The sequence below is a fragment of the Leucoraja erinacea genome, chromosome 8 (assembly GCF_028641065.1).
Source record: "Leucoraja erinacea ecotype New England chromosome 8, Leri_hhj_1, whole genome shotgun sequence".
NCBI classification, from domain to species: Eukaryota; Metazoa; Chordata; class Chondrichthyes; order Rajiformes; family Rajidae; genus Leucoraja; species Leucoraja erinaceus.
In genome coordinates, this window is record NC_073384.1 from 45,696,350 (window position 1) to 45,712,103 (window position 15,754).

At 41.9% G+C, this 15,754-nt stretch overlaps 1 protein-coding gene across 2 annotated transcripts in view; it reads left to right on the forward strand.

Moving 5' to 3' along the window:
* Positions 1-15,754, forward strand: part of camkmt (calmodulin-lysine N-methyltransferase) — a 295,734-nt gene that overhangs the window by 198,526 nt on the left and 81,454 nt on the right. For both annotated transcript variants that reach the window (XM_055639630.1, XM_055639631.1), the window contains exon 4: positions 14,949-15,009. In XM_055639630.1, coding sequence (XP_055495605.1) covers positions 14,949-15,009 — 61 coding nt within the window. The remainder of the gene's footprint in view (positions 1-14,948; positions 15,010-15,754) is intronic.

Genomic DNA, 15,754 nt, shown 5'->3' on the forward strand with positions numbered 1-15,754 from the left:
CTTTGTGCGTGTTATCTGCTTGGCCATTCTGCCCTGTTAGTTAACGGTAGCAAGAATTGTGATGGTGGAAGGTTCACAATGGAAAGAACCATTGGCATCTCTGGATGGCCACTCGTCTGGAATTGTGCAGTGGAGTTATTGACTACTGAGCAGCCACAGGAACCCTGGCTTATTCTTCTCTCTCTTGTTCCCAGTCTCGTGTAACATGGCGCCTCACTGACGTCCTACCTTTGAGCGTTTTTGCAATATTCAGTTACAAAAAAATAAATGCCAGTGATTTCTGCTGCTCTTTCATTCAGTTCCAAGATGCAGCGTGGAACTTAATAACTTGTGCAGCATGCTATCATTATTCACGGTGTTCACTGTTGATATGGTTAGCTCCCTCTGTACCATACTGACACCAAGCAGATTTCTTGTAGATCTACCAAAAAGCAGCAGTGAGCATAACCATTTTAGTGATCTTGATTGGATAATAAAGATTGGCCAGGGCACCAGAAGAGCATCCTTGCTCTTCTTTGGAATATAGCCGTGCATCATTTTGCATCCACTGAGACCGCATTTGAAGTTTTTGTTTAAAGTTCAATCCAAAAGAAGCCATATGTGGCCTCGCATCACTCTCTCAGTGCTCCATTAAATTGACACTCGAGTTTTTTTATATTGATGTCTTTCTTTTCACATCCCTTGAATCTATGATTGTTAGTTAACTTTTGCCCCCCCCCAGCACTTTCTTGAACCATTTTGCTATGGCAGTGACCAGATGTAACCATCTTCATGTGCTTCCTTGATGACCTTCCCTTCTTCATAAATGGAGCTTGGCCCTGAAGAGCGGAGAGTCGAGGAGGAGGGGGGAACTACTGGCCCCGTCGGACATGAGAGGCGGGATGGTCGGAGAGGGTCCGAGGTATTGCCTTCAGCGCTGTCAAGACTGGCTGCAGGACGCGCCCCCGGGACACAAAGGTGGTCGGGCGAGGAGCGGGACTTTGGCCCGCAGGCTGAGCCGGTCGAGGGTGACGGAGGAGGCCCTACAGCAGCCTGGGGCATACCTTGGTATACCTGGATTGGAGGAGCTCCAGTACATCCAGACTTTGGACTTTCTCTTTTGTAAATGGCGTAAAAACATGGCAACTAATGCATGTGTAAGCTATGCAAGAAGAATTTCACTGTGCAGTGCATAGGTGACAATAAAGATCCATTGAAATGCGCATGCTTTCGGCAACTGCTTTAGTACACAACTCGACAGTTGATAAAGCGACCCATGCCTACACACAGCAAGATCTGGTCAAATTCAAGATTGGTCAATAATTGGCAAGCATCAATTACACGTTGCAAATACCAGGAAATGATTGTCTCCAATAACAGAGAGTATGTCTAACTTCAGCAGACATCAGCATTCTAGGATTCACCAGTGACTGTGCAAGTACAGTAGACACAGGGGAGGATCAGAGATGCAGCACTGTCTGATGAGTGACCATCCTTTTAACTTCAGAGGACCTTTTCCATCCCGGTTATTCCCTCTTCTCCCCGTTCCTGCCCAGCAGAAGACACAAAAGCTTGAAAGTACGTAATACAGAATCAGAAACAGTGCCTTCCCCTCTGTTATCAGACTTATGAACAGTCCTCCTATAAGCTAAAGTGCAGTCACAATCTTCCAACCTACCTTCCTGCGACATTGGACATTTTCCCTGGAACTGTAATGCTACAAAACTATATTGCTGAATGCATGTAAACATATGCTGAAAAACTATATTCTACACTCTGGTAATCTTTTCTTTGCTCTATCTGTTGTACTTGTGTATAGCATGATTGAATGTATGTATAGGATTATTTGATTTAATTGGATAGCATGTAAACAAAATGTTTTCACTATAACTCGGTGCACGTGACAATAATAAGCAATATCAATACAATCTCTGCCACCTACTGTTAGTCAGGAATGTGAATAAATTATCTCTGTGATGGGTGGAAAACAACTTGAACAACACTTAAGAAAGTTAAGCAACGTTCTGAACAAAGCAGCCTATCCAACCTCCTGACCCGAAAAGTCACATATCCATTTTCTCCAGAGATGGTGCATTGGCAGCTGAGATAGTCCAGCATTTTGAGTCTATCTTTGGTAAAAACCAGCATCCACAGTTCCTTTTTATTACAGCCTATCCAACTTTCTAACGAGGTTGCCCCTCCACCATTCGCACACCATGACTATGTTATCAATGTCTACAAGATCCACGGCAGAAATCAAGATAACTTCTTGGAAAGCGTCCGTGATCTTTACCATCTAGAAGGACATGGACATCATCAATGGCAACATCTCCACCAAATCACACATCTTGTCACGGGTTATGTGGAAAAGGCAGGAGATTGGTGTTGAGAGGGAAAGATAGTTCAGCAATGACCTATCTTGAAGGGCCGAATGGCCTGCTTCTGCTCCTATGTCTTATGAACATGTGCATCTTGCTGACTTGGGAATGCAGTGCCGTTCCTTCAATATTATTATTTATTTATTTTTATGAATATTTTTTTATTAGAAGCAGTGTACAGTAGTATAAACCGCGGCATATGACAAAATACATTTATTGTACATCTTCCATTTTAATTTTGAGAAAAAGGAAATTGAAAAAGAGAGAAAGAGCAAAAAAGAGAGAAAGTGAAATAAATAGTGAATGTGTAAACCCCTAAACTACCATAGAGTGTAGTCAAAGAGTGAATGAGTAAAAACTTAAAAAAGAATAAGAAGACAAGAACGAAAAATAATTTAAAAAAAAAGACCAAAATGTGTTGATATACCTGCTTCATTTCTCACCACACCCATCACCCTGTCCATAAATCGGTTTAATTCCAAAGTTGTGTTGCACCGTACTGTCCTTGCAATGAATCAATGAAAGGAGACCATATCTTTGAAAATTGCTCTGATTGTCATTATTACTGGGGTGAAATCATGGACCTCCTTGCTTAACAGAACTCTTCATTGTACCTTTAACCGGGTTGCTGCTGTGGCTCCGGAAAGTGACTTATTCCCATCTTTTTCGAGGACAATTAGTTTGACATTAAATACTGGTCCATATATATTTAGCGTCATCTTTTCAAAAACTATGTTCATAGAATAAGACCGCAGAGTGAAATGTAAAATATCTGCTCCAAAAGTTCATTGCAAACACGCATGCAGTGGTTTTCATTCTAACGTAGCTCTCATGGTGATTTGCAAGTGTTTCATTCTTTACATTGTATATTTTATAATTAGGTCACTAACTTGAGGGCTCTAAGTTAATGGAATTATGTTTTTTATTACAGCATTGAGGGAATGTAGGTGATAATTAATGTTTCACCAGTTCCATTCAAAGAAAATCAGAACCATGACTCACCAATACCAAGTTGGGAACTTTCCTGTTATAATCAAGCGTGCTAGTTATCATTGTTCATTAAATCCTATGTATGTATTAACAGCATAAAAAATAGTTAAAACATAAATACATAATGTTTTAACTATTATGTATTTGCTAGATCCATGGGAAAGTTTTTTTGGGAACATTCACTGCTTGCACAAAGGCTGTATTGCTAAGTTATCTTAAGTTATCTTAATTAATTCCTACTTCAGTGCTACAGGCGCAAAACGGAGAGTAGGAAAGACAGAAGAAGCCTGGGTAGGATTGCTAAGAAGGAGCAAGAACGATTGGAGTACAGAGAAAGGACAGCAATGTTTGAAGAGGCTCTGAAATGGCCTAGATTTATAAATGGCCTCAGTGAGGAGGAATTCTAGAGAAATTGTGGGCGACATGGGAGACACGGTGGCCCAATGGTAGAGTTGCTGCCTTACAGCGCCAGGGACCCGGCTTTGATCCCGACTATGGGTACTGTCTGTACAGAGTTTTACGTTCTCCACATGACCGGCATGGGTTTTCTCTGGGTGCTCCATTTTTCTCCCACACAAATGTAGGTTAATTGGCTTTGGTTAAAATTGTAAATTGTCCCTAGTGAGCGTAGGATAGTGCTGGTGCACTTAGCGTTGGCGTGGACTCAGTGGGTCAAAGGGCCTGTTTCCACACTGTATCTCTAAACTATACTAAACTAAGACACAGAAGCGCAGCTAAACCACAGCACCTAGGACATAAATCAAATCTTGACCTCCAATGCTGTCTGTGTGGAGTTTGCATGTTGTCCCTGTGACTGCAGGGGTTTCCTCTAGATATGATAGTGGCATTTAAGAAGCTTTTAGGAAGGTGCATGGGAACGCAGGGGATGGAGGGATGTGGATCCTGTGCTGGCAGACAATATTGGCATCACGTTCGGCACAGACATTTTGGGCTGAAGAACCTGTTCATGAGCTGAATTTTTATATGTTCTGAGTGGCATACCTTATTATAGACATTGGAAATTGAGACAGGTAAGAATTAATCAGAAATCATTATAACAATAAATTAAAACGGTTAGAGCATTATAATAAAAAGTTTGAATGTTAAGCGAGATTTAAGGCGAAGGGGGAAAGAATGAATAGGAATCTGAGGAATAATTTTTCACACAAAGGGTGATGGGGGTAGGGAACAAGCTGCCGAAGGAGGTAGTTGAGGCAAGGCCTGTTGCAACATTTAAGAAACAATTAGACAGATGCATGTATAGGACATGTTTAGAGGGATATGGGCCAAACGCAGGCGGGTGGGACCTGTGTGTAGTCGGTGTGGGCAAGTTGGGCTGTAGAGCCTGTTTCCATACTCTGTGACACTATTTAAAGTGTAGGATGGAGAATTTGGGCTGGATGTGTGGGTAATACTAGAGCCTTGAATGTGTTTGTCGTAGATGATACTGATTGTATCTCCACCAACTCTTGGCACGCTAGAGGCAGGAAACTTGTTCCCGACGTTGGGGAGTCCAGAACCAGGGGCCACAGTTTAAGAATAAGGGGTAAGCCATTTAGAACGGAGATGAGAAGACACTTTTTCTCACAGAGAGTTGCGAGTCTGTGGAATTCTCTGCCTCAGAGGGCGGTGGAGGCCGGTTCTCTGGATACTTTCAAGAGAGAGCTAGATAGGGCTCTTAAAGATAGAGGAGTCAGGGGATATGGGGAGAAGGCAGGAACGGGGTACTGATTGGGGATGATCAGCCATGATCACATTGAATGACGATGCTGGCTCGAAGGGCCGAATGGCCAACTCCTGCACCTATTGTCTATTATCTGTGGAAATCCAACAGGGAATTCTAGTTTGCAACATCTAGCCAATCCTGTACAGATACTTCTGTCCACCCAAGGATCAGCACAGTCCAATGATCGCCTTATCCTATTATAGCCTAAGTGTGATTGATTAGCTTTCAACAAACCTGCAACTCCGCAGTTTTAGGTTTATTTTCACAGCTTTCCACTAAATGTTAAGTGGGATTTGGTGATACTTTTGCCAAGTGAAGGTGATATTTGCTCGTCTGTGATTTGCAAAGAACTATCCCAAACGTTTATCCCAAACAACCCAGCCATGTGAAAATTGAATTCTCTAATTTGAAGTAACTTTGTCTCATACTCCCCTCCCAACCCCCCTCCCTCCTTGGCCCCTTCCTCCTCCCCAGACGTTTTACTAGTTCCACGTTTCTCCATATTGTTTCTCTTGCGATCACACCTATTTAGCCAACATTGGACTTACTACAGTATTCACCTTCCTGCCTGAGGTCATTTGTGGCTGGCCCTGATTGGTCTAACTTTTTTCTCGTCTCCCATTCTTCACCTGCCCCCCCCTTCCCCCACCTTTGCTTTCATTCTAAAGAGGGGTCCCAACCTAAAACGTTACCCATCCTTTTTCTCCAGAGATGCTGCCTGAACCACTGAGTTACTCCAGCATTTTGTGCCTCTTTCCTAAAATGTTGCTTTTTATTTAGATGTTCAGTGCATATCATTCTATGCATTGCACATCTGAAAATGGAAAAAGGCAATAATTTTCAAGTGTTCATAGTGCTGATGGTGATTTCATATCCTTAGGTTAGGAACAGCTGCAGAAAAGGGATATGAACTATTCTAAGGTAAAAATGGTCAATTGAGGAAGTACCCTTCTCACTGGGATGATAACGGATCTGGCTGGGCCCATTCTGGATGGGTCAAAATTGAAAGTAGTAGCTGTTGGAAATCGAAGCTGGAGTTAGAATGTATAAATCATCTGATTCAGACAGGATGCGTCCTAGGTTGCTGAAGGGAGGGAGGGAGGAAATTGCACAGGCCTTGATCATATTCATCAAAACGTCTGCAAATTTAGGAGCACTGCCTGTGGACTGGAAAATTGGAAAAGGTACACTGTTCTTCAAAGACAGTTAAAGAGATAAAGTGTGTAGGAAGGAACTGCAGGTGCTGGTTTACACCGAAGATAGACACAAAATGCTGGAGTAACTCAGCGGGACAGGCAGCATCTCTGGATAGAACGAAGGGGTGAAGTTTCGGGTCGAGCCCTTCTTCAGGTAAAGTCCCAATAACTACAGACTAGGCAGTGGGGAAAATTCTGAATGCAATCAGGTACAAAATGACCAATTAAGTGGATGTTTAAAAAAAAGCCAGGATTGACTTGATTAAATCAAATTGTGTGTAACTTGATAGAATCATTTTGCTAAGAGAGTTGATGAGGGCAATACAGTCGATGTACAATGTATTTTTCTTGCGTATGGTGTGCACAGCCTAAAGTTGTAGGACAATCTATTCAATTTGATCTTATTTGATTGTGCACACCCGGTTGATTGCATTCTTCGAAACAGGGCGGACCACGTGAAGGTTGCAATCTTCCCACCCCGATGTAAAATGTGTAGGCACTCAAAAGGAATTTTATAAGAAGCTATATGATATGCTTGTCCTTGGGGTTGAAGGCCATGTAGTGAAAGTGAAGAATGTTTTTAAATTCAGCAAATTTCCAAATGTATAGATGGGGAAATAAAGGTTAAAGAATTGTGAGCCAATGAAGACAATTGTAATGAACTTCAAGATGTTAAAGACAGACATGGAATGGGCATTTGTTGGCAGATGAAATGCTGAATGATGTGAAATGTTAAATTTTAGCCAGAAAAATCATACACAAACTGGTTTGCACAATTCTAATTGGTTTACACAGACATCTGGGGTACATGGTCATAATTTGTTGAAAATGATGGGGCAGGTTGAGAAAGTGGTTATTAAAACACATTGGATTCTCGTGTTTATAAATTGAGGCATAGATTATTACGGAAAGGAAGTCATGATGAAGATTCATAAAACACTAGTTTGGGTACCTAAGAAGGATTGTGTCCAATTCTGGGTGTCATTCTAGGAAAAGTATGAAGTCTTCAGAGAGGGTACAGCAGAGACTCACAAAAGTTAGGGGACTGTGGATGGATAGGAGAAACTGTTTTTCTCATTGAAAAAAGATGTTGCAAGAGGAAGGATGGAAAACTTGAAAGCATGCAAAAAAGATTTGAGGATGTTGCCAGGTCCAGAAGGTTGAGTTATAAGGGAGTTATAAGGGAGGCTGGATAGTATGAATCTTTTCTCCCTGGAGCTTAGGAGATGGGGGAGTAACCTTATAGCGATATATACAATCATGAGAGGATTAGATCAGGTGAATTATCTATTTTTCTCATCGTGGTGGAGTCTAAAACTAGAGAGCAGAGATTTTAGATGAGGGATGAAAGATTTAACAGGGACTTGAGGGGCAATCTTTCCTCATAGAGGGTGGTGGGTATATGGATCAAGCTGTCAGGGGAAGCTATGGAGGCAGACACATTTATAATGTTTAAATTACATTTGTACAGGTAAGTAGGTAGAAAAGGGCTAGAGTGTTATGGACCTGTCCCACGTAGGTGACTTTTTAGGCGACTGCAGGAGACTATGCAGTCGCCACATGCTCGCGGATGTTTGCCGGGGAGCCGCCTTCATGGTCGTGAGGAGTTCCCACATTCTGGGAACTAATCGAGGCCTCATTATGGTCGCCGAGAATTTTTCAACATGTTGAAAAATTAGCGGCGACTAGAATGAAGCCGTCATGGAGAGTAGCGAGAATTCTCGAGCCGTAGGTGGGTCACAAGGAGGTCCTAGTGGGTTTCCAGGAGGTCGAAGGTTCTCTTAGATTCTCGTAGGTTGTAGCTGGTGCTGACCGGTGAATTTCATTGGCTCATTGGGATAAAAAAACGTAAGCAGTAGTTTTCAGAACCAAGGATAACCGACCGGTAATGTTAAATGTCCGCCGAGCTTCACAGCCGTGTATCTCTGACTTCTTAAAAGTTTGCTGGCTTCATAAAAGTTGTCTCCATTCCTTCTCCCCCCCTCTCTCTCTCCCCCCCCCACTTTTAAAGGACTCACCGTACACTGTGTTAGCCGTCTTAATTACAGCGCCAACCTTCCTGTTCATCGTGGTGTGTGTCTGTATCGCCTTGGCTTTGCACTGTGTGGATTTCAGACAGCTTGCCCTGGCCCCCACCTTTGCGATGTGTTTGTGTGTGTGTTCCACTCTGACAGTCGCCGTTCCAGTTCCTGGTTTTCAGGCGACTGCCAGCAACTTGATAGTCGTCGGCAGTCCGCTGAAAAATCGCTTAAGTGGAACAGGCCCATTATAGGGCAAACACAGGCAAATGGGACTACCTCAGGTAGTCATCTTGGTTGGTATGGATGAGTTGTTACAAAAGGACTGTTTCTATGGACTGTTCTCTCTCTAACTCCATGACATTGGAGACCCTTCGTCAGAACTAGAAAAACATTTCCCTTTCCAAGTTCCGACCAAGGGTCCAAGACCTGGAACTTTAACTCTGATTCTCCCTCACAGATAATGTCTGACCTGCAGTGTTTCCTGAAATTTCTGTTTTTATTTCAGATTTCTAACACCTGCTGTTCTTTGTCTGTCAATTTTCATTTTCAAAATGTATGTGCATTGCATGCATGGTAGGGGCTACACCTGCCCACTTGCAACATGTTAGATTAATGACCAACTTCTCATGTATACATGGGTTTGTTGCCATAGTAACCACTCTCCTCCCCTTAGTACTCCAACTCCTCCCCTGTATATTTCCTGTATTTTCTATTCTTATTTTGTATTTTCACCAATCCTTTATCGGATAGAAACAATACATGTGCTTTGTTAGATAATGACAACGAATACCAAGTTATGATTAGGATAAGAAATATTGGCTAATGAATAGCTTTTGGGATGAAACTGATAATGGTACCAAAAATGATTTTATTCTATTGTTATGAAAATCTCGTTCTTCATCCCAAATTACCGCAAAGTATAGGTAGATTGAAATATGATCGTTTGGAGTTGTTCCTTTATGTATTAGTGGGTCTGAAATGCAGGAGGTTTAAAAATTATCTGAGTTGTTATCTAATGCATGGTCATCCAAAATGCATTCAGATGGATCTGAGGTGAGAGAGTGTTAAAATGCTGACTACATTCACAAACCAGCTTTGTTTCTTTCCAAAAATTGTCTTTTTGTTAAATCTGATGGAGGAACTCAGCGGGTCAGGCAGCATCTGTAAAAGGAATGGACAAATAACATTTCAGATTGGCATCCTTCTTCAGTTTGAAGAAGGGTTCCGATCCAAACATCATCTGTTCATTCTCTCCACAGATGCTGCCTGACCCACAGAGTTCATCCAGCCCTATGTGTTTTGCTCAAGGTTCCAGCATCTGCAGTTCCTTGTGTCTCCCTTCTATTAAATCTGTTTGGTCCACAGTGAAGTCCATATTTCATATGTTTAACAATGACAATAATAATTTAGCACCCTTAAGGTGCTATAAGAATGCAGTTTGGGGAGTGGGGCAGGGGGGAGGGCAAAACGAGTCGGATAATTATATGTATTTGCTGTTTGTATGGATTTTCAATAGAAGGAAATATGCTAAGTAAGCTGCCTCTATGACCTGATAAATAAAAATGAAGCGTTTCATAGAAAATAGTTAGCGGTTAATAATAAATTATTTACTACAGCAATGAATGATTGTCAAGGGGAAGCATTACAATGATTAGAATAATTTCTGGAACAAAGGATGTTGGCTGTGATTGTTGGAGGTACATTATTTTCTTGAGTAGAACCGGTGTCAAGGGTTAAGGGGAGAAGGCAGGAAAATGGGATTAGGAGGCAGAGATCATCCATAATTGAATGACAGAGTGGACTCAATGGGCCGAATGGCCTAATAACACTCCTATAACTTGTGAACTAGTGAATTATCCAAGTTCCAGGGCATCATTGTAGGAGTTCCTTCGGTGCCTTGCCTTGGACCCAACTATCTTCAGCTGCTTCATCAATGTTTTCCCATCCATCATAAAGATGTTCACTGCTGATTGCACAAGGTTCAATTCCACTTGCAGCTACTTAGCAAAATAAATAATTCATGCATGTATACTGCAAGACCTTGAAAACACAAGTCAACATACATGCCATAAAAGTGTGGGGCATTGACAATCACAGCAAGAGAGAGTTTAGCCACCTTCTCTGATATTCATTTCCATCGACAAGATCTGGAGTCACTATTGATTCTATTTGACCTGCCACATATATTTTATAGCTACAAGGGTAGGCCAGGGGCTGCAAAGAGAAACTCATCCCCTGAAACATCAAAGCTTTTCCACCATCTACATGCCTCAAATCGGATGATGTTGGAATACCCTCCCATTACCTGGATGAAAGTGCACCAAGAAGCGTAGAGTGAGGTTACCCAGGACAAAGCTGCCCCTTGAGTTTGTACTCCATTAATGATTCTATTAATTATTCTACACATTGATTCTGTCCTGTACTGGCACACCGTAACAGCAATGTGCATAGTTTATAAAATGCACCATAGTTACTCATTAAATTTACTCTCACAGCAGCTCCCAAACATAAAGTCAGAGAATCGGACAGCATGGAAACAGCCCCTTCGGCCCAACTCAACCATGCCAATCTACGCTAGTCCCACTTGCCCACGTTTGGCCCATATTTCTAAAACTTTCGTATCTGCATACCCGGCCAAGTGTCTTTTAGGGACAGCACGGTGGTGCAGAGGTAGATTTGCTGCCTTACAGCGCCAGAGACCCAGGTTCGATCCTGACTATGGGTGCTGTCTGTATGGAGTTTGTGTGTTCTCCCTGTGACCTGCATGGGTTTTCTCCGAGATCTTTGGTTTCCTCCCACACTCCAAAGATGTACAAGTTTGTAGGGTGGCTTGGTAAAATATGAAAATTGTCCCTAGTGTGTGTGGGATAACGTTAATGTGTGGGGATCGCTGGTTGGCGCGGACCCGGAGGGCCGAAGGGCCTGTTTCCGCGCTGTATCTCTAAAGCTGAAACCAAAAACTAAAACTAAATGTTTAAGAGGGAACTGCAGATGCTGGAGAATCGAAGGTTACACAAAAAAGCTGGAGAAACTCAGCGGGTGCAGCAGCATCTATGGCCTATTTCCTTCGCTCCATAGATGCCGCTGCACCCGCTGAGTTTCTCCAGCTTTTTTGTGTAACCAACTAAAACTAAATGTTGTATTGTACCTGGCTCAACTACTTTGTTTGGCAGCTTCTTGCATTTACCCACCACCCTCTGTGCAAAAACGTTACCCCTCCGGTACCTATTAAATCTTGATCCTCTCATCTTAAACCTATGCCCTCTGGATTTTGATTCCCCTTCCCTGGGTAAAGGTTTCTGTGCTGTCTACCGCCAAGACATACAAATGCATGGGAACACCACCTCCAGCAGGCTACCCTCCAAGTTGCACACACCATCCTGACTAAAAACTATCTTTTCAGTCCTTCATCCTCAGTGGCTCTGGGTCCTGGAGCTCTCTATCTCTCCTGTGAGACGTCCTTCACTAGAACGACTGCCGCACTTGAAGAAGCTAGTTCTCCACCACTTTCTCAAAGGCAGTTAGGGATGAACAATGAACGTAATCCATGTCCAGCAGCAGAGAGGGCAGCCGAATGCACCAGCTTCTGAACTGGAGGACATTTTTGATTTACGTTCCTGAAGAAGTGTGTACGGAAATCCCAAGATTCCTTGAGGCACGAGTAACTGATAGCTGTTGTTGTGCATTTTATAAATGATACACACTGCAATTATGGTGCGCCGGTGGCGGATAGAATGAATGCTTAGAATAATTGATGGAGTTCAAACTAAAGGGGCTGATTTGTCCTGGGTGGGGTCAATTTCACCCAGGCAAGAGAAGAGTATTCCAACATCCTCCTGATTTGCGGCATGTAGTTTAATTTATTAGTTACGAGATACAATGCGGAAACAGGCCCTTCGGCCCACCGAGTTTGTGCCGACCATGATTCCCGCACACTAACACTATGCAACACGCACACTATGGACAATTTACAATTATACCAAGCCAATTAACCTACAAACCTGTACAGCTATCTAGTATGGTAGGAAGCCCGAGCATCCAGAGAAAATCCACGCAGGTGACGGGGAGAATATACAAACACCATATAGACAGCGCCTACAGTCATGATCGAAACCGGGTCTCTGGCACTGTACCGATGGTGGAAAAGCTTTGAGGAGTCAGGAGGCGAGTTGCTCTCTGCTGGATACTCAACCCCTTGCCTACCCTTGTAGCTATTAAATATATGTGGCACGTCCAATAGAGTCAGTAGTTAGGGTGGTTCCCTTAATCAGCAGAATTCCAGCCCTTGTATGCTTGATATAATTGGGAAAATAACCACATTTTGTCATTTTTAAAACACTGTCCATGTATATGTTCAGGTTAAATCTTGTGGAATATTCAACCATTTGTAGGAAGATCTCCATTACTTCTGGTACTTCACATAACATTGTTTTCCAATATTATACAAGGGCATTTGCTGCAACTTTTATATTTTTAATCGTGTTTTTGGCACTTGATTTTCAATTGTGTTCTTTCATTGGTAGTACTGACCAGCATGGTACTTTGTCCCCACCTCTTTATTCTCTTTATTTTGACATGCGTGATTATGAATGGGCTGGAGCAAATAAGATCAATTTAATTAAGAGTTCAGATGTCCACCCAAATTATGAGTATGAAGTTGAAATAGTTATTATTTGTTAATTGAGCAGTGAGATTAAACTATGGCATTTTGCTTGCTCCTTGGCACTGGTAATCTTTTTAATTGTACACATTGCGGTCTTATTAACACTGAAATAATGTGAACAATAATTCAAAGTGGTGGAGAATAATGTGGTCACATAATTCATATTGAATCTTCCCAGAAATGATATTATTGTACAGACTTTAATAGAAAATACGCTAAGATTCTGATTTATGTTATAGTTTAGCATCAAATTCTCTGCACATATATTGAAGGAAAATTGGAAACAGCAGTGCAATGTGCAGATTTGTGTCGGTGAGAAGGCAGTCATGTTAAACAATCATTTTGCAGGTTTTCACATCTGCCTGGGGAGCTGATTTCAATATGTTTAAACACTTCGACTGGAAGCAGTGGTAATGTCGTTGTAAATTTAGGTCTGTACCTGTAACTAAAATGGAGCAGGAGAACTCAGACTTGATAACCTGAGGTTAAGTGTTGTCCTATCAAAGAAAGCTCTTTTTAAAAATAAATGAACCTGTCCCGCAAAATCAAAGATCTAAATACTCATTTGAACTTGACACTAACTGTGGCAATTCACTTTAATTCTCCAACTGAATTACTGCCCAGTATATTCACAAGCTTCATTATTTGTAATGCATCTTATTCCAACTAAATCCAGGAAGAATTTTCTTGTTAATCCCAGTTTGTTTCAAGATGCCAGCTGTAGATAATGAACCATTTACATACTTAACAAACAAATCATAACATTCAATTATTTTATGTTTTTGCTGTTTTCCACATCAAAGCTTCAAAATTATTTATTTCTTCAGAAGAAATAGCAAAAGGAAGCCTTTTTTTTTCCTAACAGTGAGATTCAACTCACCATAGACAACTGACAGGGCCTGATAAGATGGTTTATTGTTGAATATTCATCTATTTATTTTCTTTGGTGCTGATTCATTGAATTTCTAGGCAGGAAACGATTGAATTGTTTTATTGTTTGCAGCCTTGAATTATACTTTTGGTGAAACACCAATACAATAGCACACGTAAAATGCAATTTTTTTCTGTCACCAAAGTTCTGGCAGATTTATTGAGCAATCATGAAATAAGGTATCTGGTTCAACCAAATATTCTGAGCCGAGATTTCCTTCTTTCTTCCCAGCTACTGGTGAATTGATGTAATTGATATTGGTGTGTTCCCCCACACATAAATCTGAAGGCTTTGCACTATTTTACCAATGAATCAATGGTCTGGATTAGGGACAAGCTATGGTAAATGAAGAAACAAGGAACTGCAGATGCTGGTTTATCACAGAAAGGCACAAAATACTGGAGTAACTCAGTGGGACGGGCAACTGGAGAGTATAGAGAGGTGATGTTTCAGGTCAGGGCCTGGTCTGAAGGTTTGAAAAAGGGTCCCAACCTGAAATGTCACCTATCCATGTCCTCCAGGAATGCTGCCTGACTTTTTTTTTTTTTTTTTTTTAATCAAAAATATTTATTCAAATATTAAAATAGTATTTACAATACAATAAAACAAAACACCACCATAATACAAGACGAACAAATATGCTAAGCAACTGCTAAACAACTATATTGCAATCCTTGTCCAGGATACATTCAACCCCCCTCGGTGCCCAGCGGTCGCGGAACTCCCTCAGGGTGCCCGTAGACAGGGTGTATTCCCTTTCTATCCGCACCCGGGCATGGACTTATCCCCGGAAAAGGGGCAGGCAGCCGGCTCGGGTAGAGCCCTCCACCGTCTGGCGCCTTGACTCGCGGATGGCCAGCTTGGCCAGGCCTAGGAGCAACCCAACCAGGCCATCTTCAGCCCACTGCCTGACTCATTGAGTCAGTCCAGGACTTTGTGTCTTTCCTATGGTAATTGCAGATTAGAAAATACAATATTGTGCTTTAAGATTTTTTTTCCCCCTCTAAGGATTTCATGTTCTTGTTGTCCATTAGCTAACAGTACATACTCTCATTTTATTCCAGGTATCTGGCCTTCAGAAGAGGTGTTGGCTTATTACTGTATTAAACACAGTGAAATATTTCGGTAGGTAGAAATAGTTGTCTACTAAATACCAATTTGACTCCCGTTTACTTTGTATGAGCTCATGTACATTGTTCAAAGTGAATTACACGTTCTTTACATGGATGTTGCAGATTTGCTTGGAGGTACACGATCGCCACTGTACTCACCCCTTTTCAGTGAAATATGCCAAAATCTTTTCATCTTTGACCCACACCACCCTGGCCATGTTTTCTTTTCACTCCTGCCATCACGAGGAAGGTATAGGAGTTTGAAAGCTGGCATCCAGGTTCAGGAACAGCTTATTCCCAACAACCATCAACATCTTAAACATTACAAACACCAACTAAACTATGGTTGCACCAGGAACTTCGAGCTTATGTTTTGCATTGACATCAGGGTTTTTTTTTTAATTTGTTAAACTGTTTTTGTTTATTGTGTTATCCATGAGTACTGTGTTTACAAACCTATTTTGCTACTGCAAATAAGAATTTCACTGTTCTGTTTCCGGTACATATGACATATGGCAATTAATCTCTACTTCTCCCTCTGTCTCCCTCCCTCTCTCTCTCTCTCTCTCTCTCACACATACTCTCTCTCTCTCCCTCTCTCTCGTATAAGTCAGGCAAGAGAGAGGCTGCACAGACAGCAGCGCACGCACATGCACCCAGATATCTATGCGCAGACACAATGAAGAGAGATGTAATGAAACCATCCAGCATGGACATGCACTGACAGCACCGCCTACATGTAGCGCACAGGTAGACAG